Genomic DNA, 27,812 nt, shown 5'->3' with positions numbered 1-27,812 from the left:
AAGCTTTTCATTTCAGCGCTTGTTTTTTCCAGACGACGAAAACGAGAACGTATCTCAAGAATTTCCGAAGATGTCCGAACTTAAAAAAAGCAAGTCGGTGGATGTTAAATTCGAGTTCCGGTCTTCTGCGACTGTTGCCAGTCTTTCAGTGTTAACCAGTTATGCTAACAGTCATGTTTCACTTTACTGCTTGAGTGATTCACAGTCAACTGACGAAGCAAGAGACTTTGTTTATTTTAAACGAACCCAAAAATGACCAGCTCCCAAAAAACGTCAGTGGCTTCATAGCTCAGTTGGGTGGAGCGTCGCACGGATATCGCGACGTTACGGGTTCCAAACCCCGTTGACGTCCTGAATTTTTCAGGCTTCTTTACGCAATTGGCAAAAGTTTGAGTGCATAACTGCGAGGATCATAGCCTTCACTTGATTTCATATCCGCAGTTTCATATATGATCCATTTCATAGATCAGTTCATCGTTAAACCCAAAAAGCCGAGTTTGAATTTGCCTATGCTTCTATTATGAAGAGTTAATCGGTAGTATGTTTTCATTATAAGATCGGAATTGCAAAAACTCATGCAATAGTTGTTACTTTGCTGGAACGACATTGATTTTAAAGTACATAGAACATTATTCGCACTCGGGATACAGCCTTGTCGTTTGGTTAAGTACAGATACAAAATACTAGTTAGGAATATCTTACAATGTACGTAGGAATGTCTACGGAAGATCATCTCAATTAGTGTAACGTTTAAGCTGCATGGAGACTGACTGGAATGCTGCGTTACTACTGCAGTAGTGGAGCTCCGCGCCCCGAAAGCACCATGGTTAAGAAAATATGGTAACCCCGAGAAATTTTTGTTTTGGGTGTGACGTCATCGCACGATCGTCCGTCCTTACTTCCGTACGTTTAAGTTTTCATTTAAGGCAATACGCGAAATCTCTCTACTTCTGGAACGCGATTTTTTTGGCGGGAAAGTTGACATGGGCTGGAACGCCGCTTTTTTTCGGCGGGAAGTTGCAATGGCCAGTGGTACTGCGCATGCCGACCAATGATAACGACAGACCAACAACATTACTTACGATTGTCGCAGCGTTTTACGGGGATGTAAGAGACTAATTTACCCGAAAGGAAAGCAGACTGGACTGGCAAGCAATACTAGTTATCAAAATCAGATCTGAAACAGAAACATAAATAAAAAGGTAATTGAGGAGCTGCTGCCTTTAGGCTTTCCTAAACATTTAGTACATATTAAAAGAATCAAACGCTAGGTGATTCAGTACAGGCAAACCTAACCGATGAAAACGCTTGATTAATGCACGCTTAATTTTTGCTTTCATTCCGAAAGCAGTTGAAACAGTATTTTACAGGTAGAAGAAAACGTTTATTATTATTAAACTAGTTTATTTCATTAATATATTTATAAACAGACTTTATGTCGCTAAATGAAGACGGAAGCAAAAAGATTTTTCAGTATAAAACTCTTGGAAGGTAACTAATTTTTTCCGCCCTGAATTCCCATTTCTTGTTCCTTCATTCACGCAGAGGATTCCTTGCCTTGCGAGAACAAGGAATGTTCCTTTCTACTCTGGACTGCACCTTGGACAACAACTTTGAAGCTCAATGCACATGCGTGCAGAGTTGCCCGCTGATCTTTGATCCAATATGCGCCAGCGATGGTGAAACGTACCCAAACGAGTGCGTTTTTAAAATACGAACATGCGCTCGCAATGGAAGTCTCAGTATTTTACATCAGGGCTTTTGTAGTGAGTGTTCTGTCTTGTTTATTCTCTTCCTGTGTCATTCCTTGGAATATCTCTTGGGCCCGAGATTAATTCATTCACTAATTAATTTTCCTACTGGTTTTCACCTTCCAGTTCGACTTCTTAGTGCTTTTACGTTTCTTTGCCTATTACTAGAGGCAGAGTGGCCCAGTGGTAAGGGCGCTTGCCTTGAGATCCGGAGATCGCGGTTTCAAGACCCGTTCTGATCAATTGTTGAATTTGTTCCAGGTATTCCCTGGTTCAACTTCTCAGCTGCACTTGTAAATAGCCAGTTGCGATTGTTGTTGTTCTGTTCTGTCATTTCATTGATTGTGTTTCATTGGCCCTGAAAAGGCCCGATGGGGAGTGGCCAATTAAATACCTATTGCATTGTATTTTACTTTCTACGCGCGGCTTTGCCGTCTTTTCAAGCTTCTAATACTGTCGTTTATAAATATTTATGTTCTTTGTCTTCTTCTTCTTCTTCTTCTTCTTCTTCTTCTTCTTATTCTTATTCTTCTTCTCTTTCTTCTTCTTCTTCTTCTTCTTCTTCTTCTTCTTCTTCTTCTTCTTCTTGAATCTCAAAACAAATTGTTTTTCCAACTCTTTCCTCTTCTCTGTTAGCTCCTTGCTCTACGGTAACTTGTCAGTTGTATGCCCACTGTGTGTCCAGTAATGGTTCAGCTGGAGTCTGTGTCTGTCCAAACGGCTGTCTATCCAATTCCAGCCACGTTTGTGGAACTGATGGCAACACCTACGAGAGTGAATGTCATCTTCGAGCTTATTCCTGTGAGCGGAAAGCAAACCTGTCTGTTCGACACGTGGGAAAGTGTGGTAAGATTTGGCTTCTTCTAATCTTGATTTCACTTCAGCAACTGCTTTATTTCGAAGCTCAGTCACTTCACGCTTGATTGATAGTTTTTATGATGACAAAGTGGGACAGTTGTTCTCAGCAATTCTTAGGTTGCTAAAATTGCATATTTTCCCTTAAGCTTAATAAGAATTTAAGAAAGAGCCTTATTTCTGGGCTTTTCTTTTTATTTGCATTCTCCTTAATAAGCATTATCCATCCAGAGTCGTTAACGTTAACTTCATCATGTCATTTTAAGTGCTATCATCATTGTTGAAGTAATGGTATCAGACATCGTCGTAATGATAATTATGATAATTGCCATTATCATCGTCGTTATCAAAATTGTTTAATTCTTTGTTACTTTTCTTATAATTATTGTTCTAACTCATTTACCTTTTTGATGGTTACTTCTTTTTTCCTTTATGGTATCAAAGATCCTTGCTATTCCAAGAAGTGCCCACCTTACGCGGAATGTGTGTCTCAATTCGGGACCTTTGCACGGTGTGTCTGTCCGTCCAAATGTTCACTCTTGTATAACCCAATATGTGGTACGGATCGCAAAAGCTACTTCAACTTGTGTGCTCTGCAGCTAACAGCCTGTCAGTCAAATTTGACAATTAGAGCTGCTTACAAAGGAACATGTGGTATGATATATGCATTTTAAGCATGCGGTTTTCCATAACTTGCAAACTCTAGGCTTCGAATAGACCTATTTACCGATACGGCTGCCATTTTGATTTCTATTGTTTCGAATAGCTATTATGGGATGCCCAGGGGGCAAATACACATTAATTTGCCCCCTGGGCATCCCATAATGTCTTTCGAAACAATAGAAATCAAAATGGCCGCCGTATCTGCAAAAAGGTCTATTCAATCCAGCGGTTTAGTTTAATACAAAGGAATGCTCTTGGCGGCAGTCGTTGGACCGTTCAACAATGAATCGAATTCGTACATCTCATCGCTCCAGGTAACACTGTTACTATTTGCAAATGGAAACACTGTTTTCCTCCTTTTTCGGAATCAAGGTCGCTGATAAACTATTTAGCAAAGCAAAGCAAGTCAAGTAGACAACGTTGTTTTTTAGATGCCCGTTACTGTGACTGACGACAGGAAAAAGACGAATGAGATTGAATCTCAAAGCTTAGAGTTCATCGGCTGTTTCTAGGAATCTGTGTGTGTGCATGAACGAAAGGTCTTGAGTAGAATTTCTTTAATTTTTGACTTGTCAAAAGGAATCACCGTACCTCTTTTTTTCTCTTCTCAATTTCTGTCATTCACTTTTTAATATCTAATCTTTCTTTCGTTACTTTGTTGTTGCTTAATATATTTTTGTTCTTTGCCGCTGACCTATTCCCTTGAATGTCCTCAACCAATGATTGGCCTATTCCAGGCAATCCCACATCGCCTTGCTCACGCGTGACTTGTCCTCCAAACGCCATGTGCATTGTCACAGCCAATGGCACAGCCCAGTGCGCATGTTCCACACCGTCTTGTTCGAAAACCAGCAGTATTATCTGTGGTAACAATGGAAAAACGTACCAGAATGCTTGTGAAATGGAAATTGAATCTTGCCAAAGCAACGAGACTATCTCTGTCATGCATGACGGGCCGTGCAAAGGTAAGTCGAACTATTTCCTCATTACTGCACCGCCTCTCGCTAAATTCCTTCCTTTAATCCTTTTAATAGTACAGTTTTCGAATTTCTTGCGTGGCTACACATATGTTTTCGACACTCTTACCATCGAGAGGATGAACAGTTTTCTCGCCTTGATGTCTTCCGAATTTCTTTCATTATATGCTCATTTCCCGGGAGAACGCCTCTTCCCTGTTTTATGAATGAGTAGCAATATGATAGAATGTAAAAAAAAAACTGCCCAAGAATGGACTCCAGCTGACTCGCTCTGATATTGTATCTTCTTATCGCTTGAGTACAAACCAGCAGCGCAAAATTTGAAGAGAAACTTGTAGAGTTTGATGAATTTAATCATGAGCGTGACTAACTCTAGGATGGAGGAAAATCAATCCTGATCGCAAAATTTTTCTACAACATGCATACCGCGTGACTTGCAAACACTTCATCTCCTATCAGTGGCACAAGACAATAATCTTGTTACGTCATCATCGCTATCTGGATGGTAGAAGCCGATGAAGCCAGTAAGAGATTTGTTGCTTTTTGCACCAACATGGCGGCGACAATGCCCATTATGATGCTAGGGAACTTAAGAAACGGCGACGGCAACGACAACGTCATCTCAAAATGTAATTTCGCATTACAGGGTATTGTAATCACTTCGTGACCATTTCAACCTTTTTAATCTGACAAGGATGTTGTAGTTCCTTAAGAATTAATGACTCTGGTCAGAACGCACCTTAATTTAGGGAAGAAAATGAAAATTTATCCTCACGTGCGAACGTTCTCCATAAAACCTCAAATTTGGCTATTGCACGTTTTTTTTTGCAGACTACGGCAAAGAAATGGACAAAAGTGAAAAACGCACGTGCAGGGCGTGCAAAGCTGTTGTTTTTGCCCACTAAATATGCAAATTTGTGACGTTCTCGTTGCCGTCGCCGTTGTCGTTCCTTTAAGTTCCCTGTTATCTTAACGAAGCTTTGATTGGTTTGTTTAAAAGTAATTTCTGGGTTAACGTTAAGTTACATAGCGAGAAGGGGCGAGTAATTGGTAAAACCAAGAGAAAATGCCGGAGGGTGAGAGAGGGAGTGTCCGTGGGCGTCGGCCGAGATGTGTGAATCTTACAAAAGTTAATTGGCAGCTTAAGCACGCGCGTTTTTGAAACGCGGACGGCAAACGGAAGTGAGCTGTTTTCCCTTTCAACTTGTCTTTTCTCCATTAAAGATGATTAGTATAAAAATATGGGAGACACCACTGTCCTGGCACGCGAAATGTTCTCTTCCGGTTGCCGTCCGCGTCTCAGAAACGCGCTTACTTTAGCTACCTATTTTTTGATCGGAAGTCTTTTGCCGAGACGTCCGCGACTATTAAGCATGACGTCATAGGAACTTATGAAGGATTTGGTTACGGCGGCTGTTGGGTATTCAGTATGGCTTTCGCAGGTGCATGTATTCTTCATCCAGCAAGCCATTACCTTCACAAGAAATTGTAAAATCTATCTCCAACTCCGGGTTTTGGGGGCAAGATATACCAATTTCCTTGCTTCTCAAACTCGTTTTCGTCACTCAACAAACCGTAGTTCCACTTGGACGTCTCGGGAAACAGACTTCCGTTTTGGTGACACCTAAAAATAACTTAACTGAAATTAACATATCCCAAGGGCTAGGCTGGGCGACTACCTCTCTGTCTCCTTAATTTTCCCTTGGTAAAACTACACAAAATGGACTGGACTGCCACGACACAGCCACTTTAATAAGAAGAGCAAACTATACTAATGCCAAATGTAACAGTCTCATTCAAATCTTATCTCTTTCCTCAAGATCCTTGCTACAGAGGAAAGTGTAAACATGGAGCGGTATGCCATCCGGTTTCAAACACTACAGCTCGTTGCGTGTGCAACATGTGCCACTTCAGATACAAACCGGTTTGTGGCAGTGATAACCGGTCGTACCTGAATCACTGTTTTCTCAGACGCCAGGCGTGTCTTGCCCAGTTCCCTATTCATATCGTGCCTCATCGTCGATGTAGTAAGTCTCATATAATGTTGTTACAATGAAAGAAAGAGGACTCTCAGGCAAGGAGTTTTTTACTTAACAGATTTCCTTCATTTCTTCTGAAATTTATTCTGAGAATTGCGTGGCTCAGTTTGGGAGGCTGCGGGATGAAATCCCGCTCAGACCACATGATCGAGGGATTTGTCCCGCAACCAACTCCGTCATGCTGCTAAATAGTCAACCGTTTTTCCTCATTTCAATCGTGTTCTGTTAACATTGTTATTTTGCTTTGTTTCTTTCCATTCACGACTCCTTCAAGCTTCAAACTTTAAATGAATGGCTTTTTGCCTTAATACATCTGAATAATCTCAGCTCATTTTCTCCTCCTACCTCTTGTGTTTAACATTGAATGTTTTTTTTATATCACGTTTAAAACTATTTTGCTAACTTTTCCGGTCACTTTGCATTGTTAATTGCATTGTTGATTGCCACGTAGCGTGTTAATTGCTGATGGGGTTTAAAGATTCAAAATTTTCCTTGGAAATTATTCTATCTTCCTGTAAAACACCTTCTCACTCTTCTCAGCATGCAATGCCACTCGCTGTCAATTTGGCGGGAAATGTATGCTCCGGGAGGATGGGGCCGAGACGTGTCAGTGCCCGCGCGGCTGTTCTCTTCTATTTGATCCTGTATGTGGAAACAATAGGAAAACCTACATGAACCGCTGTGCTCTCAATCTCGACAGATGCCAAACAAATGGAATTGTAGCGCTTGCTCATGAAGGAAGATGTTGTAAGAAAACTCTCAGTGTCTTGTTATTCTTTATATCTTGCCCGAATTCTGTTGTCTCCTTTTTGCTCACAACCTCGTGTTTGCTTGAAGTATTTTCATTGTTTTAAGTAGTTGTCTTGCCCGGTCACTCACGCAGGAGTCTGATTCCTACAATCATTTCCAAGCCATTTACTTGTTCCCACAGAAAGAGATGACAGTCGAGGTGGTTTTGCCGCATCCTCGGCGACTTTCTCAAGTTTTTAAACTGAAAATGCGACCTTTATCTGAAAACAGTACCACGAATAGTAAGGAGTTCAAGCAAAGTCGACGAGGCTGAGGTGAAGCCAAACCAAAACTGTACTTTTGCTCGCTGTTCACGTTGGATGAAATTTTATTCCATTTCTCTTATCCCCGTACACTCCCAAACGACAGCATGTTTTTTGTACATATTACCTTATCAAGGAATTTTGTGAAAAGAATGAGCACTAGACTCTTAATCTCGGTTAACTTCAACGCTCTTATAATCAATTTAGTCAAGAGAAATTTTGAATTTCCCGCAACAGCCGCAATATGGGTCAATGCGAACGTGATGTAATAATCGTGAAGTGGTGATTGAATCCCGAATTGAGAGCAGTCCCGTCGTCGTTGCTTCAACTTCTTATAAAGAAAACCTGACTCAACGTTTCGTTCACATAAAAAACGAAAAAAAGGAGCATTTAAATTCCATCGATGAATCTGTGGTAAAGCTCTTTAGTAGGGTGTCGTTTCACCCGAACGCGATAAAGCAGGACTTTCTCTGGACTTTCTCTTTTTCAATTTTCCTTCGGCTATCACAGCTGGCGATTTGCCCAATAGTATTACCTCATTCTTGTCTTATGCATTAGATTCTCTTTTACGCGGGACTCGACCTTATGTAACATTATATTAATTCAGAATTGTCTCTCTAACTTAACTTTCTTAAATGTTTGCCAGTCCCTGGCTGTGCTCAAACCAATTGTCGTTTCTATTCGTCTTGCGTGGAGCGGCCAAACGGTCAAGCTGTTTGCGTCTGCAACGAAACATGCGCTCTGGCTTTAGATCCAGTTTGTGGTAGCAACGGCAAAACTTACATCAACGAATGTCTACTTCGAGTTGATGCCTGCAAGCAACGACGAAGCTTCGCTGTGCTGGCTCAAGGAGCTTGCAGTAAGTTCTCTTTTTTTTTTTCGTTCTACAGCATGATCTCGAATGCCGATACAATAAGTCTGCTTTAGCTACAAATTGTTTAGCCTCCAGTCGCATCACGGCGGTTGATGGGCGATGTGAATTATTTCCTGAAATCACGGCACCGTTTGATTAGGCCAAAAGGCTGATTTAGCAACAGAACGGGAACGTCAGCGGCGACGGCGCGCGCAGAAAAAACACCAATGAGAATTCAGAATAGAATAGACTCCACTCTTTTCTTCTCTATTCTAAATTCTCATTTGTAGTTTTGCTGCGCGCGACGTCGCCACTGACGTTCCCGTTCTGTTGCTAAATCAGCCTAAAGTTATTAACGGGACGACAACGAAAGAGTAGGGAGCGTTGTAGGCCAGTTGAGTTCTACGGCATTCAGTTTGCAAGGACTTTTTATCCCGCACTGACAACGGAGTGGAGTTGTGTTCGGAAGTCCCGAATTCAACCCCTACTTACAATTGAGTTTTTTGCCTTTGTTCTCTTTCAAACAAATCGCTCTACCTTCAACATTTAAGTATCGCCATGGGCTCTTTACCTTTTGTGGCAACTGCTGCCGTAGCAATATTCACCTAAACGTCATAGACCACATACAGTCATAGACCGTCAATTTTTCACTTCTTATGTCTGTTTTGTCAGCGGTAACATGCAGATACCACGCTGTTGTGACTCTTTAAACCCTTTCACTCCAATGATCGAAATGTTCATTCTCCTAACTAGTACCAGAGATTCTTCTTCTTTTGGTTAGTCATAAGAATTTGGTGATCACTTCTCTTAAGCTGATAATTATCTTCCTTCTCAATACCTGTCTGACTGACATTTTATTGAAATTGTGAGGAGAACTTACATGCCGATCACTCCTTGGAGTCAGAGGGTTGAGGGCTACTTTCCTCTGTTCTTGTTGTGTTGTTCCTCTGCTCAATTGTTTGTTCGTTTTTAAACCATTCCTGAGAGCCTGTAATGATACATGTAGTTGCGTACTGACTCCCAAAAAATGCACTTTATCTCTTTCTTTGCATGAAGTCTTGTTTTTTTAGAGCTTTATTCTACTCTTGGCTTCCTTTTCTTTCTTTCTTTCTCAGCGCCTTGTGCCATTCTCAACTGCGACTTTTACGCCAGATGTAAGGCTCAGCTAGACGGCACCCCGAAATGTGTCTGTCCGAGGCAGTGCCCACTGTCCTTCGCTCCTGTGTGTGGCACGGATGGACAGACCTATCCTAACGAGTGTACTCTACAAGTGCAATCCTGCAGAAGTCAGACCCGTATTACGGTCGCTAAGAGAGGGTCTTGTGGTGCGTACTAAAATTGTCGAAATTTAACAGCGGGGTACTGTTCGACTAACAGCTAGCTTGCGTAAATTTTGTTCCCTCTAGCTCCTCGATTGAAAACGTATCCTCTGTTATCCGCTATCTAACGCGTCTTTTCTTGGAATGGGATCTTGCTAATGCTGTTAAAACCCTTTAGAAATTAAGACAGATTATGTCCCTATCTCGCATTTACGCGAGTTCAAGTTCTTGATTAATCATCAACTATTGCTATAGTGATAACCCGTAACGGGTACCTTTGTAAGCACCTGCACACTTACGCTATGTTTCTTTGCGGAAAACCAAATCCCGATTTTTGAATCCTAAGAATGACTTTGCGTTTCGTTACAAAAAAAGATAATTTTGTTTCTCAGGAATTCATACACAGCTAAGACCTCGTACAGTATCCCGTCTGTGATGGGCTCGTTGATCACACCATTGGCAAACGAACCAGTGTTTCGTCAGATATTTCGGACACAATAGCCCTTTTCACGGTTAGTTTTTCTCATTTGCATCATTTGCATCTCATTTGCAATCTAACGTGGATGCGAGGCAATTTCGGGTTAAAACTACAAAATAGCCCGAAATTGACTCATACATGCTTGATTACATTGTAATGCAAATGAGAAAAACTAACCGTCAAAAGGACTATTGGCCATTTTCGATATATTAAAATTCAGTCCAAAACAAAAGACACCATCTCGAGGCTCTGGGGAATAAATATAAGGATTTGTATGAGTTTGTGCTCGAGAGCCTCGAGATGATGCCTTTTGTTTAGGACTGAATTTCAATATATCGAAAGTGGTCTATTCAAATCAGAATTTTCTGCTTCAGCGGATTTGACGTTAGCGCATGTGGCCAGTTTCGAATGTGTTGGTTTCCTCTTTGCTCTGCCTTCTGCGTAGCAAGCGATTCCTTGGGGATTTTACCGTGGGAGGGCTGGTTTTAAATCTTAATACGCATGAGCTGGTGATGATTCCGTTTCTCTTACCTTCCCCTCCCCTCCTCTTGTTTCCTCTCGCCCCATTTCGCCCGCAACGGAAAATCGGCGTTCTTGCGCAGAAACCTCACAGAAACACTTGCTACACAAGTCATTCATTAATCTTCTTGTGACTACAATATTTAATGCTTTCTAAAGTCTGCACAGGTAGAAATTGTCTTCGTCCCGCTTCAAGGTCTGCAAGACACATCGGCAGACGCTTGGCCGCTGAAGATACAATTTCTGGTTCCTCTCGTTGTGAGTTCTGATGGCATCTTGCCTTAAAACTATCAATTTATTTTCTTACTTTGTCTCCCTGCAATTGGTTTCTTCTTATACATGTGTTATTTTTATCGAAATGCATTTGCTATTGATTGTACCCCGTTATCGTAAACCATCCCTGTTTCACTCACTCTGGTTTATCTCATTAGTAATGAACTATTGATGGCTTGTTTTATACTAACTTCCAGACTGCAAAGACACTTAACTGTGTGGAGAGTTGCGTAGGGTTTCAATAATTTTAAAGATCTCGCGTTGGTTCTTGTATCAAAGGATCGATAACAACGCCGGCTTGTAATGGGGGAAAGTTCTAAACTCGTTGCTTTTGTTATATAAACCTCTTTACAAGTATATTTTGGCTCTGTCTAATCATCCCGTACAGCGCCAACGCTTTGGCAGAATATACCGCGTCCTGGAGATCTTAAGGATCTTAAATTCCCCCTATCCTTTCCTTTAGATAAGATATGATCTGATGTCTACATTTTACAATTTAACGAAAATAAGACGCGTCATAAATAGCAAAGGGTTCTCTGCTATTTTTATGTTGTCCACGTCTTCAAAAAGGCTTGAACGTTTTCGTATTTAAGACATAAACTGTAAGTGCGCATACGAAACATTTTTCAAATTTACCGAGACACCACTCGAAAGGTTGCATTTAATGAATCCGTAACACGTCGTGATCGCGCCAATCCGTCGATAGCTTTCTACCTACTCTTCTTGCATTTTCATCTCATTCTCTGTATGCAACACAACATGTTCCAGTCAACAAGAACGCATAACCGATACGGCCCGTTTAAGAACGCTTCTCAGATAAGACGCGCGTCTCTCATGAATGGCCCTGGCTAACGATTCATGCAGCGAAAAACTTCCTATTGTCATAGTTAAAGTTCATTAATACACGTTTACTCTTGTAACGGACGTTTTTTTTGTTATTTAAGTTAGTAGGGACTTATAGCTGCGACAACGACAACGCCGTTGAAAACGATTCATTTTTCGATCATTCCTTCTCGTTCTTGTTCTGTAATATGGGCGAAGTGTCCTATTTCTGGTACGGACTGTTTCAAAGAAAAAACAGAGACTGACAATTTTAACTTTGTATGCTCACGTCAAAACCCTAAATTATGTTATTTCACTCGCACTAACGAGTGCTACATAGTCCTTTCCGATAAAACTCCGTAGAGACGGATAATTCGTCCCGGCGGATTGCGCGTTTCTGGTATAAAACGGCCTTTGAGTTTTGTGACTTATTCCTTTCCTTATTTACCCTGAGTTTTTATTTAGTTATTTACGTGAGACCAATAAATGACACATAAATTCGTCTGGAGAATTGTTCTAATCGAGTTTGCAAACGGCCGGAATTTCCGAATGCGTTTCGTGATTTGTGGGTAGTGAATGAATGTGTGTGGGCTCGTACAAATTGAGAACTATCAAACCATGACATCATTCATTCATTCATTCATTCATTCATTCGTTTAATCATACATACAATTCATTTTTCGTCTGTAATTACCTCCACTTTGTCATTTTTCTCCAGCTACAGCGGCAGGATTTAAAGGCAATTCTTTCATGACATACAAAGCCTTGTCTCAAGTTAATAAAATAGCAGATATTCAAATGGATATACGACCCATTAGTCGCTCTGGAGTGTTGCTGAACAGCAAGGCGTCCGGCAAAAGAAACAACAATGATTACATCTTCATTGTATTGATACGCGGATGGGTGACTTTCAGGTAAGCCTTTAATAATACAGCAACTGCCCATTGACGGGTAAAATCATTTAGCGTTCAACGGAGTAAAATCTTTAAGTGCCACTCTTGGGAGTGGAAGCGTTGAAAGTGAATTAAAAAGTAACTTCATCGATATCTTTAGTGATACGGAGTGTTTATATTGCCGTTAAAATCCGACCTCAGGTTGAATCCCTTCTTACCTAGGTTGAATAAGCATTCAGATGAATTGAGCAAACGTTTTTGGAGCCTAAATTAAGCCTAGAGAAAAATTAGGGTCAGGTTAGGTTTAGTTTTGGTCATTATATATGACTTATTAATTATGACTTATGATACAAAGGTAAATAATGAAAGGAATTTGGGTTGAGCATGTTCATCGTTGTAGTGTTGTGGTGGGGGCACAGGATTATAGATCTGGCCCCAGTTGTTCGAAAGGTGGATAACGCTATCCACGGGATAAATCACTATCTATTGGATAGCGCAATTGCTTTTGCTACGACTTCTCCACTAGATAATGATTTATCCGGCGGATAGCGCTAAGCCTATCCATCGTTTGAATAACAGGGGCCAGGAGGGTTCGAATTCGAGTACCATTAAGTGCATAGTACAGTTCTGTGTTCCCGTACTATATTGTAACGTTGAGGCTGAATGAATAAGTGTATGAATACAGAAACCGAAGAGATGGTGAGAAACATTAAGAAGAAGATGTGTTGAGATGCGTAAGACAGAGCTGGAGGGAAGGTATAGGTGTTTCCAGTCCCTTTTTGGGGTGTTAATAGCTGATTTCAACTAGGTGTGCATTTTAATCCTAGGTAAAGTGAGGATCACCAGTTTAATCTAGATAAAAACGGATTCAACCTGAGACCGGATTTGACCTACAGCATTTTCACGTATGGGGCCGAATGTGCTAAAGAATCTCACGCCGCATTCTTATCCGATCAGAGTGAAAAGCAGAACCAATAGCTGTGATTACGGTTGAGTCAACGTCTCAACGGTGTTAGTTTCAGAGAGCGCCAAAACAAGGCTTTCGGGTCAAAACAATAATTTCTTATCGAAGGACTCTGTGCTTTCTTGATTCTTGACTGTTTCCTTCGTTTTTTTTTTTTTTCAAGTAATTTGAGGTTTGTCTGACCTGAATTTATTGTGGAAAGTATGGCAAGGCACTTTATGGCATATGGTTGTGTTAACCGAAGTAACAACCTCGAATGTGCGGACCTATCGAGGGTAGCTTCCATTCAACAACTGTAGTTTCTCTTCTTCAGAGAAAAACGAAAATTCGAGTGGTTTTTTTTTTTCGCATTTTGCGCGCTAAATATCTTAGTCTTCTTTATAGGCTACTTTCGAAAATACCATAATACTCTTTGTTCGTCCCTCCAAATTTTGCATAAGCAATGTTTTTGTTTTCTCTTGGGACCATTATAAGTCCCAAGAAAAACTGGAAACAACGTTATGCAAAATTTGGAGAGACAAACAAAGAGTATTATGGTATTTTCGAAAGTGGCCCATATCTGATCGAATGTTGACCCGAAAGCCTCGCTTCCGTGCGTTCTGAAACAAACACCGCTGAAACGAGAGCTCAACTGAAGTAACAGTTCTTGCGATTTTTTTCTTGCATACGTTTTCCCGCGCTCAGCGCTGAGTGTGTGTTTTTGCTTCGCTTTTTCATTGGTTGATTTGAATACGTGAGTCTCTTGTTATTGGTTAACTTTCTTCTTTTTGTTTTGATTGTACAACCCTCAATTGAATATCACTCTATTGTAAAGCGAAGAGTTTAATCTAGGAGCCTTCCATGAAATTATGGTCAACCTTCTTTTGTAAAATTCAACCAATGACTTTTTTACTAAAATAGTACAAAGGAAAATTAATATCAATAATGGTTTGGTCACACATAGACAAGCGAAAAAAAAGATAAAAACCAACAGTTTTCAGCTTTGCTCTCGAGGTTCTGAATTCCGGTGGATATTTCTTTGATGTATCAAAAATAGTTAGCTATGATCTTTCGTTTATTAAACTATTTCAAGCGCTTTTTACGAATTGTTACAGTGCATTTTTCGCAGCAACTTTCAGAAAAATCTTCAAGATTCCATTCAAATCTCGGAAGCTCCAAAGAGGAATTCGAGTGTTTATTTCAGTCTTGCGGATACTGGTCACGCGTCACCTAACTTGACTGTAAAAGCAACAACCTTAATGGACGCCTTTTGCACGTGTTACGTGCCTCTCTTTATTTTTTGCTAAATACGCGCTATGGAGCGTTTTCACTCACGTGACCAGCAGCCATATTGTATTGCTGAAACAAAGGAAAGTATTTGCATAAAAATAGAGTTCAATTCCCAGAGGATTAGTTTGGAACACCAAGATGGCCGCCGTGACGTCATGTGAAAACGCTCTATAAAAGGGGGAGCTTTACGCCCTGCTTTTCCTCGAATTCATCCAATCATGAATGATAATCCAAGATGGCTATCAACAAACAAGAGAACAAAGAGGGAACTCTTAAAAGATATTTCTGGGGCGACACGAGTAACTGTAACTGTGATTTTGAGACTACAAGGACAGAAGACGTATTTAATACGGACAGGTTGACGGTAGAAGCTTTTTTGTTGCACAAGTTATCAAATTATCGACGTGTGCCCATGGAACTACACGCCAGCGTCTTTATGCTTAAAAGCAGATCGCGGCGACTTATTGGGTCGCTGCTCGCCTAAGAATGCCAGCTTTTCCAAGGGTAACTGTTATCTTAATACAGCTGGTTTCCTTTGGAGAGCGTTGAGCTTGCAGTACCCTTGGTGGAGGTTGAACTTTAATAATAATACCAACTTTATTCATTCAAAACAATGAAAGGGAGAGATACCAGAGGTTATCTCTATACGAGGGTATCCGCCCGGATGTTACTGATCTAGAGTCGATTTTGATGAGGGAGGAAAACCGGAGTACCCGGAGAAAAACCCTCGGAGTCAGATTGAGATCGACTGAAACTCAGCCCACATACAACCTCGAGATCAGGGTTGAACCTGGGTCACAGAGGTGGGAGGTACGGTTGATAACCACTAAGCCATCCTGACTCCTTGTTTGTATTCATATTGTTTTTTTCTTCTTCCTTTTTTTTCAGCTATAACCTTGGCAAAGGCCCTGCCATTTTAATTAGCAGCGAGCGTATTAATATAAACCAATGGAATAGGATTCGTGCTTACAGAAATGGTGTTCTAGGATACTTGGAAGTAAACGGCAAAGGTGTAAATGACTCCTCGCCTGCAGGCCTGTCTCAACTGAACTTGGACACCGACTTGTACTTGGGAGGAGGTGTTGAAGGCTTTTCAGCAAAGTAATGGACTTTTCTTTCGTGATTATTACCGTTACCGATATCGTTGTCTTTATTTTTACTGCTATTGATGTTATAACTAAAGGGGAAAACCGGAACAGAGTAGAGAACCGTGTAAACCCACGTGTTACGCCGAACCTAGGAACTCACCGAAGGCTCTTGGCACTGACCCGACCCAGTTACCCAAACCCCAAACGTCGATCTAGACTGCGAGCAGTCCCTTCATAAATCAGTCGAGCGGCCCGCTTTTCTGAGGCAGTTGTGTTTTGTCACGCAAACAACACCAAATAAAATGAGGCTTATTTGTTTGCGTGACAAAACACGACTGCCTCAGAAAAGCGGGCCGCTCGACTGATTCATGAAGGGACTGCTCGTATTCTAACGTCGATCCAACAAGGGAGCTCAGTAACTAATCTCTGAAAGCCGCATGTCAACTAATTTTCCTGCGCCCGTTTCTTTGTTTTTCAGGTATGCTAATCTTCTGAAAACAAAGAGCTGGTTTCTTTGGATCAGTGAGGAATTTCATGATAAATGGCGTGGTCTATGGCCTCGTTTTTCCAGGTCAATTCACTCTGAACGCAGTTAACGTAGTGATGTACAGCAATAATGACTTGTGTATGATGAATCCGTGCTACTATGGTGGCACGTGTCGCGTGATTGAAAACGAGGCGAAGTGCCAATGCTTGAGTGGATTTCTGGGTAGTCGCTGTGAAATAAGAGGTGTGTGAGGACATTTTTTTTAATTTATTCATTGTGTAAATTAAAAGCAATGAAGACGAATGAATGCCGGGCTTTCAAGCAGCAAATAGATGTTTCGGAATTACGATGAGCGGATGTCTTTGCAATCGTTTACTTTCAATCAAAAACACGAAATAAGACTTTCCTGATTTTGTAAACAATGCAGTTACATGCATGAAAGATCTTCATGGTTTTGTTTTTTTTTTTGTGTTTTTTTTTTTTATGACGGTAATGCAAAATTGTTTATCGCGATTTCTGATTTTTTTTTTTTTTTTTTTTGTTTTTAGCCAACGTACCGTATTTCCAGGGTGGTGAGATGGGAAGCAATTCTTACATTCGGCTAGAACCTATGATATTGAGAAGAGACGAATTCGCTGCCGTTTTTGAAATACTCCCCGAACTGGACACAGGACTCATAATGTACTCGGAGTCAAAGGGGGATTTCATCTCTTTGGCCATGCGGGCAGGAAAACTGGAATTCAGGTGCGTACTTATGTACAAATTCGCCTTCGTTGGCACAGGCGTATTTTAGCGGACGAGCGCTTAGTATACGTCGCGAAACTATTTGTGCTCCATCTGGAATTTTTGAAGCAACGCAAGGTTGAAGAGAGAAAAAAAATGCAACTGAAGGGATGGGGATAAGCGGAAAGTGGATATCGGGGAAGGGTTCGGGTTAAATCCAATATGGCGGCTCCTTCACGAAGAGTTACTCGTTCTTAGTTGAAGGATTGACCCTACAACACTTTATCACTGAACAGCATTGTTATGGTACTAGGTCAAACAACAATTATTTCTAAGAAAGATTAGGTCATTTTTGTGACGTAAAACGTTACCGTGGCAACAGGAAAGCCCTGCAAATACACCCCTTTTTTGGCATTAGCTTCTCATATCTCCAAAACCAATTCGGTGGCATGCTAGAATGAAACTTTCTGCAAAGTTTAAAAAAACTCTATAGAGCAGACTCAGAGCCACCTTAAATAATTGAAAATTCAAGATAAAAAATTGGGGTCACCGCGTTCGCTTTTCAGATATGAGCAATTAAAGCCAAAATATAGGGTGTTTCTGCAAGGCTTTCCTGTTTCCATGGTAACTTGTTACGTCACAAAAATGACTGCATCTTGTTCAGCAATAATTGATGTTTCACATGGTATCATAACATTGCTGTTACGGGATAAAGTGTTGTAGTGTCAATCCTTCAAATAACAAGGCCTCTTGAAAGTGTTGAAACTAGTTTGAGGCACCTTAAAGAAAAGAAATCATCAATTTTTCATTCAGCAAGTGCGCCAATCCGTTCTATCCTCGGCACAGTCTGGTTTATTTATCTAATTAACATCCGTCGTACCTGTATTTCAGTCAACGATTTTTTCATACCAGTCATCTGTCCGTCTGCCAACTTGTCAGTCAGTCGCTTAGCTGCTTACTTAACTAGCGGTTGAACTGGAGCGAGCGCGAAATGGAGGCTGAAGGGGAAAAATCTCGCACGAGCCTCCTTCGCATGCTCGTTCCAGTGCAATTGTGATAACTCGAAATAGTCTATGATAAGTAGTATAACCTATTTTTGAATTGGTTCTACTCTTTTGCGTAATTTAGGTTCAACCTTGGCCAGGGAAGTGTTACTATTTCCACTGACTTTACCTTGAAGCTTAATGAGTGGCACCATGTAGAGATTATTCGAGTGGGTTTAGAAGGAATATTGATTGTGGATTATGTAAGTGTGCAAAGGGGCGTTGCTCCCGGTAAGTGGTTAAACCTGGACCTACAAGATACAGCTGTGTACCTTGGTGGAGGAGTTAGCTCCAACCAAGCTGGAATGTAAGTATAGTTTCTTCATTTCAAAAGAAAGAACCTTTTTTTTTTTTTTGGACTTCACTTTCGCTTAGTTTACCTCGATAATCACTCTAAAAATGCTTATCTTTCAGTTTGCGAAGGACCGGGGTTCAGATTGGCTTCACAGGATGCATCCGGGAATTGGAAACGGAAAACGAGGACTTACGCGAGAGACCGCTGGACATAATGATCTCAGACAGAGATGATTCCAACGGCAAAAGAGAGTTCCACAAAGTGATGAAGTGTGGCTGCAAAGATTTTGGGTGCCAGAACGAAGGAACCTGCCGAAGGAGGCCACATGACTTTAGATGCGAATGTCGAAATGGTTACACCGGCTACAAATGTCACATTCAAGGTAAATATCGTTCGAGAAAATTGTCGAGGGAATGTAAATATGAGTCGTTATTGCTTGCATAGAACAGCCTTTGAGGAGAGGGCTGGGTGTCTGGGTGAGATGGCGTTGAGGATACGATTTCTTTAAGATTGGGTATGGTGTAGAAGTTTAGCAGTTAGTTCCTTTAGTGCCGTGTGGGTTTTAATAGCGCACTGCAGGAGTCCCACTGGATTTGCACCCCAGTACAGGAGTAGACCGAGCTATTTTGCAACGTTCGGCGCGTGAACACACAAATGGAGCACGTTCTTCCAATCAAATGGTTTAAGGTTGATAGACCTCTCGTTAGTATGCACAAAATTATGTTGAATAACGGCGGACGCGTGCAGTTCTAGCTCGAGTGAACAAGAGAGCGAGTCAAATGAAAGTTTCGGACTTTCATCTTCGGATGGATTTTTGAACTCTTCTAGCGACTCATCTGAGGATGATTCACGAACTGGGCACGGTAAACCAGGAACATTAAGGGGCCCATTACATGAGGCGGGCTGGCTCGTTTAGCTGAGATCCCGGCACGTCTAAGAAGTACACCAAAAATCAAGTTTGCGATTACATGGAAAAATCTCAGCCGGGTTACCCGAGATCCCGGCATTACGATGCCGGGATCCCGGCTAACCGGGCTGACATTGTTCCATGTAATCGCGTTCACCGGTACAGCCCGGTTAGCCGGGCCAGCGATCTCTAACCACATTACTCCACTTTAGAGCAAAATGGCCCACGGAATAATCGTTTTTTAATGTTTAAATAAAGGATAAATAAGATAGCAAACCATAAGGCTTCTTTAAATTGCAGAATGGTGAATTTTAATAACAATTTAGCGAGACAAACGTCTCTCCACTTCTTCTTGTTGTTGTTATCTTTTTTCACATGACGTATTCTAAATTTAGTCCAAGCCAGGCTGGCTCACCTCATGTAATAACGGGCTGAAAGACATCCCGACAAACCTGACAAGCCCGGCTGAACGGGCCCTGAGCCGAAAACGGGCGTTGAAACAAACCTAACGTAGCAACTCATTTATTTAGCACATTTGCAGTCGCCCCAACCCACTTTTGGTAAATGTTAGTGTTGTTAAAATTTTAATTAAGCTCGGCCACGTCGTGAAAAGGTTTCTAAAAAGGGGTTTGTAGTCGCTTTCCATCTTTGACCGACCAAGCCCCGTTGACTGCGTGCCATTCTTCGGCCCAATGAAGAGCTTAATTCTTTAAACTAACCGCTGCAGAGCGTGTTCGCTTGCTATAATAATAGTAATAATATATGTATAAACCTTATTTAAATGTCAATTCTTCTAGCGCTGGGACACTAATCGAGATCACTGTACATTGAAATTAAATCAAATATATTTATTCAAATCAGATCAAACATTGGTTTTTTTTGAGAAGTGGGGAAAACTAGAGTACTCGGAGAAAAATTTCTCGGAGCAGAATAATGAAGGAACAACCTCGAAGAAAATGCATGATTGCATACAGTTACGATTCCAACTAACGTTGCTTTTGATTTTTTTGTTCTCCCAGGTTGCGCCGGCAAAGATGTTGTCTTTGATGTTGGGTTTGCCATCGACGGCTCCAATTCGATTGACAGCAATGAGTACAGACTAACCAAGGACTTTGTGGTGGATGTCATTGGCATTTTTAATGTCTCGATGGAAGGAACCCGTATCAGCCTCTTAGAGTACGCTAACGAGGCCTCTTTCATCGTTTACTTCGATGACAATGACGACGTCTTGCACAAAGTGAGAAACTTACAGCAGTCACACGGAACTTCCACTAATATTGGGACTGGGCTACAGAGAGCACTCGAAATGTTCAAAGATTACAACGGCATGAGAAAGGAGGTAACATTTTTAAGTTAAACAACACACTGATTGTAGTATCTTAAGCCTCCCACGTGCTTTTGTTACAGAACCAAGGCTCGGTTGTTCAAAAGCCTATTAACGCTAATCCCAGATTAAAGATTACCCAAGGAGTTTATTTCTCTACGCCCAAATGTTGTTCAACGCTGATATTCGGCAAAACTTTACGTTAGAAGAAAAGTCAACCTTGACAAACAAAAATAAGCAAAAGAAACTTTCACCAAAAAGTTGAAAACATGAAAAACAATTTTACGCTAATCCTGGATTAAGGTAATCGGCTTTCGAACAACCGGGGCCCTGGATCTTACAAACGCAAACTACACCTTTTGCTGTTCATTAGCAAAAAATAAAATTTCATTTGTGCCAATAGTGCGACCAATAGTGCGAGACTATTTTCATTTACACCAAACATCATTCATTTACATGAACGATTTTAGCTCAGCAAAAGCAGTACAATACACCTTACTCCAAAATGGCAGCTGATTTATGCGGATACAAATTGGCCCTTGTTGCCTCGTTCAAGATAAAATATTCTTTTGAATTTTAAGCTTAAGAACGAGGCATCAAGGGCTAATTTGAATAAAAGCAAAAGAATATTTAAATAGCGGCCATTTTGGAATAAGGTGTATAGTAGTAAAAGACAAGCATTTGCATCTTTGCTTGGAATGTACGCAATTTACATTTTTCATTTACGCAATAATCAACTTCAAAAGCAGTAATGTGCAAACACTTGCGCCAATTGACACTCATTTTAGTGTATGCGATTTTCATGAACGAGTTTTGCGTAAGCACTCACATTCTATTGCATCAACGGACAACCAAGAAGGTAAGGGCTGGTAGGAAATATGAGCGTGTATCAAGAAAATCTGTTTCAATCAAGAAGTAAACTGAGAAGACCGGCATTTTCCTTCAGGGACGGCGGAGCGTATTTGGCCTACGACTTGTTCTCGTTAACCTTTTTGAAGTTACAGTTATGTCGCGTTATTGAAAAACTCTATTCAGTCCTTATTGGACATTGACAGTAACGTCACATTAAAGAATGTTGCATTTGTGAAAATGATCGTCTGTTGATGCAATAGAATATGAGTGTTAATGCAAAATTCGTTAATAAAAATCACAAACATTGAAATGAATGTCAATTGACACAAATTTTAGCACATTACTGCTATTGAAATTGATTATTGCAAGCAAATAATAGGCCTTATTCACGATAGCCGCCATGTTGGTTTTCAAATTGTCACGCAAATTAGCCATGTGTTACGCTGGGGGCAAACATTGGAAAAAAGGCAAATTGCGGAAAATCGGCTAGTCGAAATATTGAAAGAACATTTCTAAAAGTGCATTTTAGAATTTAGAATTAAGTACCTTTTATAATATCATGTACCTGTTATGCGATGAAAAAAATGTAAACATTAGGTAGGCTTTCGGGGAAAAGGAACACTTGTATGGTAAAATAAATAAAGAACCTCCCAAATCAAAAAAAAAAAAAAACCTTTTATAATAATCTTTTGATTGCCTTTGACATTTTGACTTTCTGCTTCGTTATCTGCTCATTTTTCACTAAAAAAACATCGAAGTAACTTGTGTAATCATTCTATTTTACTACTTAGGTGATAAACGTTCAATGAACGCGAAACAAATCATCTGTGTGGCTAAGATGTTCGTTATAAGCTTTAGAACTTGTGTTGTTTGCCCCCTCAGAAGTGTGTAGCTAATTTGCATGATAGTAAATCCAACATGGCGGCCACCGTGAATAAGGTCTATTGTCCAAAAATGCAAATGCTTGTCTTTTAAAGGGGCTAGGTCACGCAATTTTAGGCAATTTCAGCATTGATCAAATGGTCATAGAATTAACTGAAATAACAAAATAACGGCTCAAAACTATAGAGGAACTCAAACAAAACACAGGAAAGCTAAGGAGGGACAAGGATGGACAAAACTGGGGAGGATTGAAATGGATTGCATTTGGGTAAATTTAAAAAACGTCGGCCCACCTTTTTTCAAATTTATATCGGTTTATATCAAAATGTCACTTAAACAGCTGGAAAATCATTCTCAATTGTTACGTGGCCGTGATTTTGCAAATGAAAGACTCTTGCTCTGCCAATTTGACGTTTAGAGCTCATAACTAACAAAATTACCCGCTAAAACAGCGTGACCTAGCCCCTTTAAGTGACTGCTTTTGCTGAGCTTAAATCGTTCGGCAATGTGTTTTCGCGTAAATGAATGTTTGGTGGAAATGAAAATAGTTTCGCACTATTGGTCGCACTATTGACACAAAAGAAATTTTATTTTCTGCCAATGAACAGCAAAAGGTGATTAGAACATTTGCATGATGACGTCATTTGACTACAAGTACCAGATTACTTCAGATTTTGCTTGTCTCATACTAATTAGGGCTTGGTTATTTTTACCCCCCTGGGAAACAAAATTTTAAAAAGAAACGAAAAACAAAGTGAATTCTGGTAGTTGGAGTCAAATGACGTTGTCTTGAAAGTTGTCTTATACACCTTCTTCGCTTGTCAATTTTGTTTTCCCAATAGAGATCACGTGAAAAGACACAGGAGGTTGCTCTTTCAAAAGGGCGCATGCGAGCATGAGAGTGTCCGACTTTGAAAGAAAATACCCTCTTGAGTATTGTCGCATGATCTACATCGAGAAAGCAAAATTGACAAGCGAATAAGGTCTATTCCGCAATTTTTGACCTTCGTTGACCAAGAATTGATGTAAAAATTGGCGTCTTATGATATAAACTGAAACTGAAATTTGACTCCCTGGAAGGATCGATACGTAAATCCTCATCACAATTTCAAGGACATGTCAGTCAGACAGGTATTGAGAATGAAGAATATTATCAGCTTAAGAGGATAATACGAAATTCTCATGACTACCCAACAAAGAAACCCATGGTACTAGTTAGGAGAATGAACGTTTTGATCGTGGGAATAAAAGGGTTAACCCAACTCCAAGTATATTGCACCTTGGACGACCACTGAGAGGCATTTTCTTTCCCGAAGCACGCGATTCTTTCGGTTAACACCCTGGTTGACTCGAAACTATGCCTAGCAAGGGCCCATATTTGTAGCCGTCGACATACACTTATAGTTGGATCATTTGATAGGTGTTACTGGGTTCCAATCCTCTCTGAAACTTTGGTTCCTTTTGTCTGTTGCCTTGCAACCTTTACGTTGTTGGCAACCACTATTGTTACTATTTTCTGAGACTGCCCATTAGAGCCAGAGGTCTATCATTCGGACCCAGGTCTTCATTCTCTGCGCTGACCTAAAGAATCGCGGCGATCTGGGAAGGAAACGTGATTCGCGACGCATCGTTTACTCTTCGCACTAACCGAAAAAAATCGCGACCCTCTTGGGACGAGAGGGACAAAGAAATTAAGGAAGGTACCGTATATTAATCTATATGTCTCGTTCTGTAGGCGGAAAAACTCTTTATTTTTTTCACGGATGGCTTCAACTCAGACCCTGAGGAAGACTTAACGCCGTACGCCCGACAACTCAAGGATGCTGGGGTACGAAGAACGATTGCTGTGGGAGTGGGAAGTTCTCCTAAAACCTCCGAGCTGATCAACATTGCCGGCTCCAAGAACAATGTGATACAGCTGGGAGAGTTCGAAGAACTGAAATTAATCGTCGAGAGCTTGATCCCTGATCAGTGTAAAGGTTTGTAGAATTTGTCGCAGATTTTGCTATTCGTAAATCAAAGAGCCGCTTATTCCGTGAAAAGTATCCTTGGTATTCTAACATGTCTTCAATACCAAAAAGGGAACATTTTTATGTTTTGCATAATATTCAGTGCTGCGATGTATTCATAAATCGTCCCATCAAGATCGCCCTCGGGAAAATATGTTGCTGGGCATTCTTACACGGCTTCGGTTGACATTCGTAAAGCCGATCAGCCATCAGATTTTTCTACGAAACGAGACGAAAGGGTTTGTTATTGACGCGAGGGCGTGTCCAGAAATGGACATCGTCCGTGTGTCTTTTAAGAACCCACCTGAATGTTCAGCTTAGAGATTTCAGACGTTGCAGAGTAAAAGGTAAGGGAAAGGTAAAGTCTGCTATCTCCGGTACGCCTGGACGTTTTTCTATTCCCCCCTGGATGGGATGTGCTAGTCCATCGCAGGGTTAATTTGCCGGTACCCATTTATACACCTACAGAGGTATTTTACGGCACAATTTAAACGCAAATAGTTACAGGACTTTCAAGAAACGACCAAAGTAATAAGTGAGAAACGACGATCACAGCAGTTATTGGGGGACTAGAAAGTTAATTATATATTCGTAGCTACTCTGGAATGGCCCTTAGTGAGTCGACCAACGGGTAAGGATGACGCTGGGGAAGAATAGAAAATCCACGTGTGAAGACCCTCTTTTGCCTGTAACGCAACCCTTCTGAAACGTTGATGCATTTCGTGACGTGCCAAAGGATGGACCATGTCACCCGTTTCATCCACTTTTTGTTCACTTCCTAGAATGTTTGTTATCCTCCAAGGAAAAGACTGCGGATTTACAACGTTTTTGATTTGCTTGGAAATTAATTTTGAAATACGGTGACCTTTCAAAACTTACTAAACTTGTATGTTGTTGCCGAAACAATACGGCTTTGCATGAGAATGGAAGTGTAAATTTGCTTGGGATACTAAGATTGTCGCCGTCGCTGGGGCGATAGGGAGCTAACGAATTAACGACGATTCCATTACGTCAGCGGGCCCATGCGCATGGGCGACTTTCCTTAAAATGGCAACTATGACGTCATGTGAAGACAAAGGATATCGAGATGATCTTGGTTACTGAACTGAAAATGAGTCTTGTTCTCTTCTTTTTCAGGTGATGACTGAACTCAACTATTACAGATTAAATTAATGTTTACCGTAATGCAATTTCCTCTAATTTTAGCATGCGCAGAGCTTACAAATTTTCTTATATTCAATATCTTTTCAGTTACAATTCCTTTAAAACGTTGCAGTTCGCTTTTAGATCGATCTGAAGAATTGAAAATGTGTTCTCAGAAACGTAATGTTCTGTAACGAGTTTAACATAAATTTTCTCAATGCTGTTAGCCTTAGCGTTAATTTTCGTAAGTACTTTAAAACACTGTGAACTCTTGAAGAAAACTGAATTAAATTCATGAAAATAGCTGTTTTGCAAAGAGCGTGTTGTTCTCGTTTGTTGAATCCAGCCCGCATTATAAGCGCGATCCCCTTTGCCAGATTCTTAATTTTCCTGGCTTCCCTTTCTTCAAAGAGCACAAAAGTGTCGGAGACTATCTTAACTCTGATCATTTTAAAATCAAATAAAAACTGGCATCTACTGGGCCATTTCATCCTCTTTCTACAAAATAGAACAAGTCAGCGATGGAAACGCATCAAAAACCTGCATATTTAATTTACTGTATTTTTGTAAGCGGCACCTACTTGCCGCTCCCTGCGAGGCAACGTGAAAATTTAATGAAAAGACTTTAGTGGAAAACAAGCATACGGCGAGGATCCTTCTTGAAAATTTCCAAAGTATGACTCGAATTTCACAATCTGAAAAAGTCTGGGCGTCCAGGAGACAACCAATCAACCCCACCCTCAAGAAGAATACAACATTACTAAAGCACAGACTCGCTTTAAAAGTAGCTGCGAGGGAATTTTAAAAGAAATTAAGTAATGGGTTTATCAATTGGGTGTTCTCAGGTGTTACCACCGCTTAGAAATTTGAAAGATATCGTTTGGAGAGTTAGCCTCACTCTAACGAAGGGCTGACGCTCCAAACGTCCGCCAGCTTTCAATTTTCTCTACGGCGTTGGTTTTATATATTAACCCAATCAGGGTTCGTGCTGTATTATATAACTCCTGGAGCATTCAAGGAGAATTTGCAAGACGATTTCTACACCATACGTGTCTCAGTGTTTTCTTTGCAGGCCCACCTTGATATTCTTTCCCACATCCTGAAAGTTAAGTCCACGCACGGGAATTTCAACTTTTGTATTTAATCTTTCCTCAACATTTAGTCAAATCTGGGCTCAATTTTTGAAATGTCTCTTTAACTTAGCATGATGCAATTTTCACCCAAGCAAAAATTCAAGTTTCGATTTTTGCCCGTGCAAGTCCATGAAAGGGCATTTTAACTTTTGCATTTAATCTTTCCCCAACATTAAAATTTTAGTCAAATTTGGGCTCAATTTTTAAAATGTCTCTTAACTTAGCATGATGCAATTTTCACCCAAGAAAAAATTCAAGGAGTTTTCGAGCAGTTTCCCACAAAATCCTTTTCTTCAAGGGCTTTTCAAGCGCCCTTGAAGTCCAAAATTAAATTCCAGGGCTTTTCGAGGAGAAGCACGAACCCTGCCAGTTGATAAACCCCTTCCTGTGTTTCAATTCCTCATCTTTAAAATTTAAGGATCAACCTCAAAAAAATTAAGACTAAACATTAGACCATGACAAGCCGTCCCACAACAACACGGTTTGTTTATTGGAGATACCAGTGCAGGGTTACAAGTTTGACTCAGATTAGGATTCGTCATCTCCCTCTTCATCCTCGTCTTCATTATGAATCTGGAAGTAACGCAGCTCATAAGTTGTCTTATCCGAGGATACCACACGCAGCCAATCTCGCAAGTTGTTTTTCTTAAGGTACTTCTTGGAAAGATACTTCAGATACCTGCAATGGAATGAAGGAAATATGATTCAGAAAATGTCCCTAATTTCCAATGTCTTTACTTGGTGTGTACAGCTAAAACAGGCTAGCATGAGCACTATTACTACTGTAGTATTAAGAGAGGAAAAGCTAGGGTTCCTTCTTGTTGGTGATAATTAATCAACAACTTTCACCAAAGTGGAGGTGGCTAGTGTTTTAGTATAAATTATATTTAATAATTATTCCATGAGCGCACGTTGGATATGAGATGATAGATAGCCAACGAGGCGCGTAGCACCGAGTTGGCAAAAATCATCTCATATCCAACAAGCGCGAGTGGAATAATTGTTTTATTAAAAACGCCCCCAAAATATAGAAAACTAGACTACAATAAAAATAAAAAACCCCAAAAAATCACGCATATGCTTGCCGTGTTTGTAGATCATGGTATAATGGCTCATAACCCATGATAGCTTAGCCAATCAAAACTCTCGAATTGCATTAGCCAATGATCCAGTTTTTAATAATAAGAATTATTAAATTT

General features: G+C 40.6%; 3 protein-coding genes across 4 annotated transcripts in view; 2 read left to right on the top strand and 1 right to left on the bottom strand.

Annotated features, from left to right (window-relative positions):
- The window catches only part of LOC138053175 (agrin-like), a 30,371-nt gene extending 14,539 nt beyond the window's left edge, over positions 1-15,832 (top strand). Inside the window, exons 6-11 of the mRNA XM_068899837.1 lie at positions 2,388-2,597; positions 4,007-4,234; positions 7,984-8,196; positions 9,306-9,515; positions 12,320-12,515; positions 15,616-15,832. Coding sequence (XP_068755938.1) covers positions 2,388-2,597; positions 4,007-4,234; positions 7,984-8,196; positions 9,306-9,515; positions 12,320-12,515; positions 15,616-15,832 — 1,274 coding nt within the window. The remainder of the gene's footprint in view (positions 1-2,387; positions 2,598-4,006; positions 4,235-7,983; positions 8,197-9,305; positions 9,516-12,319; positions 12,516-15,615) is intronic.
- The window catches only part of LOC138051453 (pikachurin-like), a 35,585-nt gene extending 9,787 nt beyond the window's left edge, over positions 1-25,798 (top strand). Inside the window, exons 1-9 of one of the 2 annotated variants that reach the window (XM_068897649.1) lie at positions 12,301-12,515; positions 15,616-15,828; positions 16,294-16,545; positions 16,851-17,046; positions 18,154-18,375; positions 18,483-18,745; positions 20,290-20,609; positions 24,064-24,307; positions 25,475-25,798. In XM_068897649.1, coding sequence (XP_068753750.1) covers positions 16,350-16,545; positions 16,851-17,046; positions 18,154-18,375; positions 18,483-18,745; positions 20,290-20,609; positions 24,064-24,307; positions 25,475-25,485 — 1,452 coding nt within the window. In that variant the 5' untranslated portion in view covers positions 12,301-12,515; positions 15,616-15,828; positions 16,294-16,349 and the 3' untranslated portion in view covers positions 25,486-25,798. Of the gene's footprint in view, positions 1-12,300; positions 12,516-15,615; positions 15,829-16,293; positions 16,546-16,850; positions 17,047-18,153; positions 18,376-18,482; positions 18,746-20,289; positions 20,610-24,063; positions 24,308-25,474 lie in introns of those variants that run through there. The other variant, XM_068897648.1, reaches the window with a different exon arrangement.
- A 1,281-nt stretch (positions 25,799-27,079) lies between these two features.
- LOC138051455 (large ribosomal subunit protein eL22-like) overlaps positions 27,080-27,812 on the bottom strand; it is a 7,877-nt gene continuing 7,144 nt past the window's right edge. The window contains exon 4 of the mRNA XM_068897651.1: positions 27,080-27,292. Coding sequence (XP_068753752.1) covers positions 27,142-27,292 — 151 coding nt within the window. The 3' untranslated portion in view covers positions 27,080-27,141. The remainder of the gene's footprint in view (positions 27,293-27,812) is intronic.

Source organism: Montipora capricornis, chromosome 6 (assembly GCF_036669925.1).
Source record: "Montipora capricornis isolate CH-2021 chromosome 6, ASM3666992v2, whole genome shotgun sequence".
NCBI lineage: Eukaryota > Metazoa > Cnidaria > Anthozoa > Scleractinia > Acroporidae > Montipora > Montipora capricornis.
This window is presented reverse-complemented; position numbering and strand designations above follow the sequence as displayed.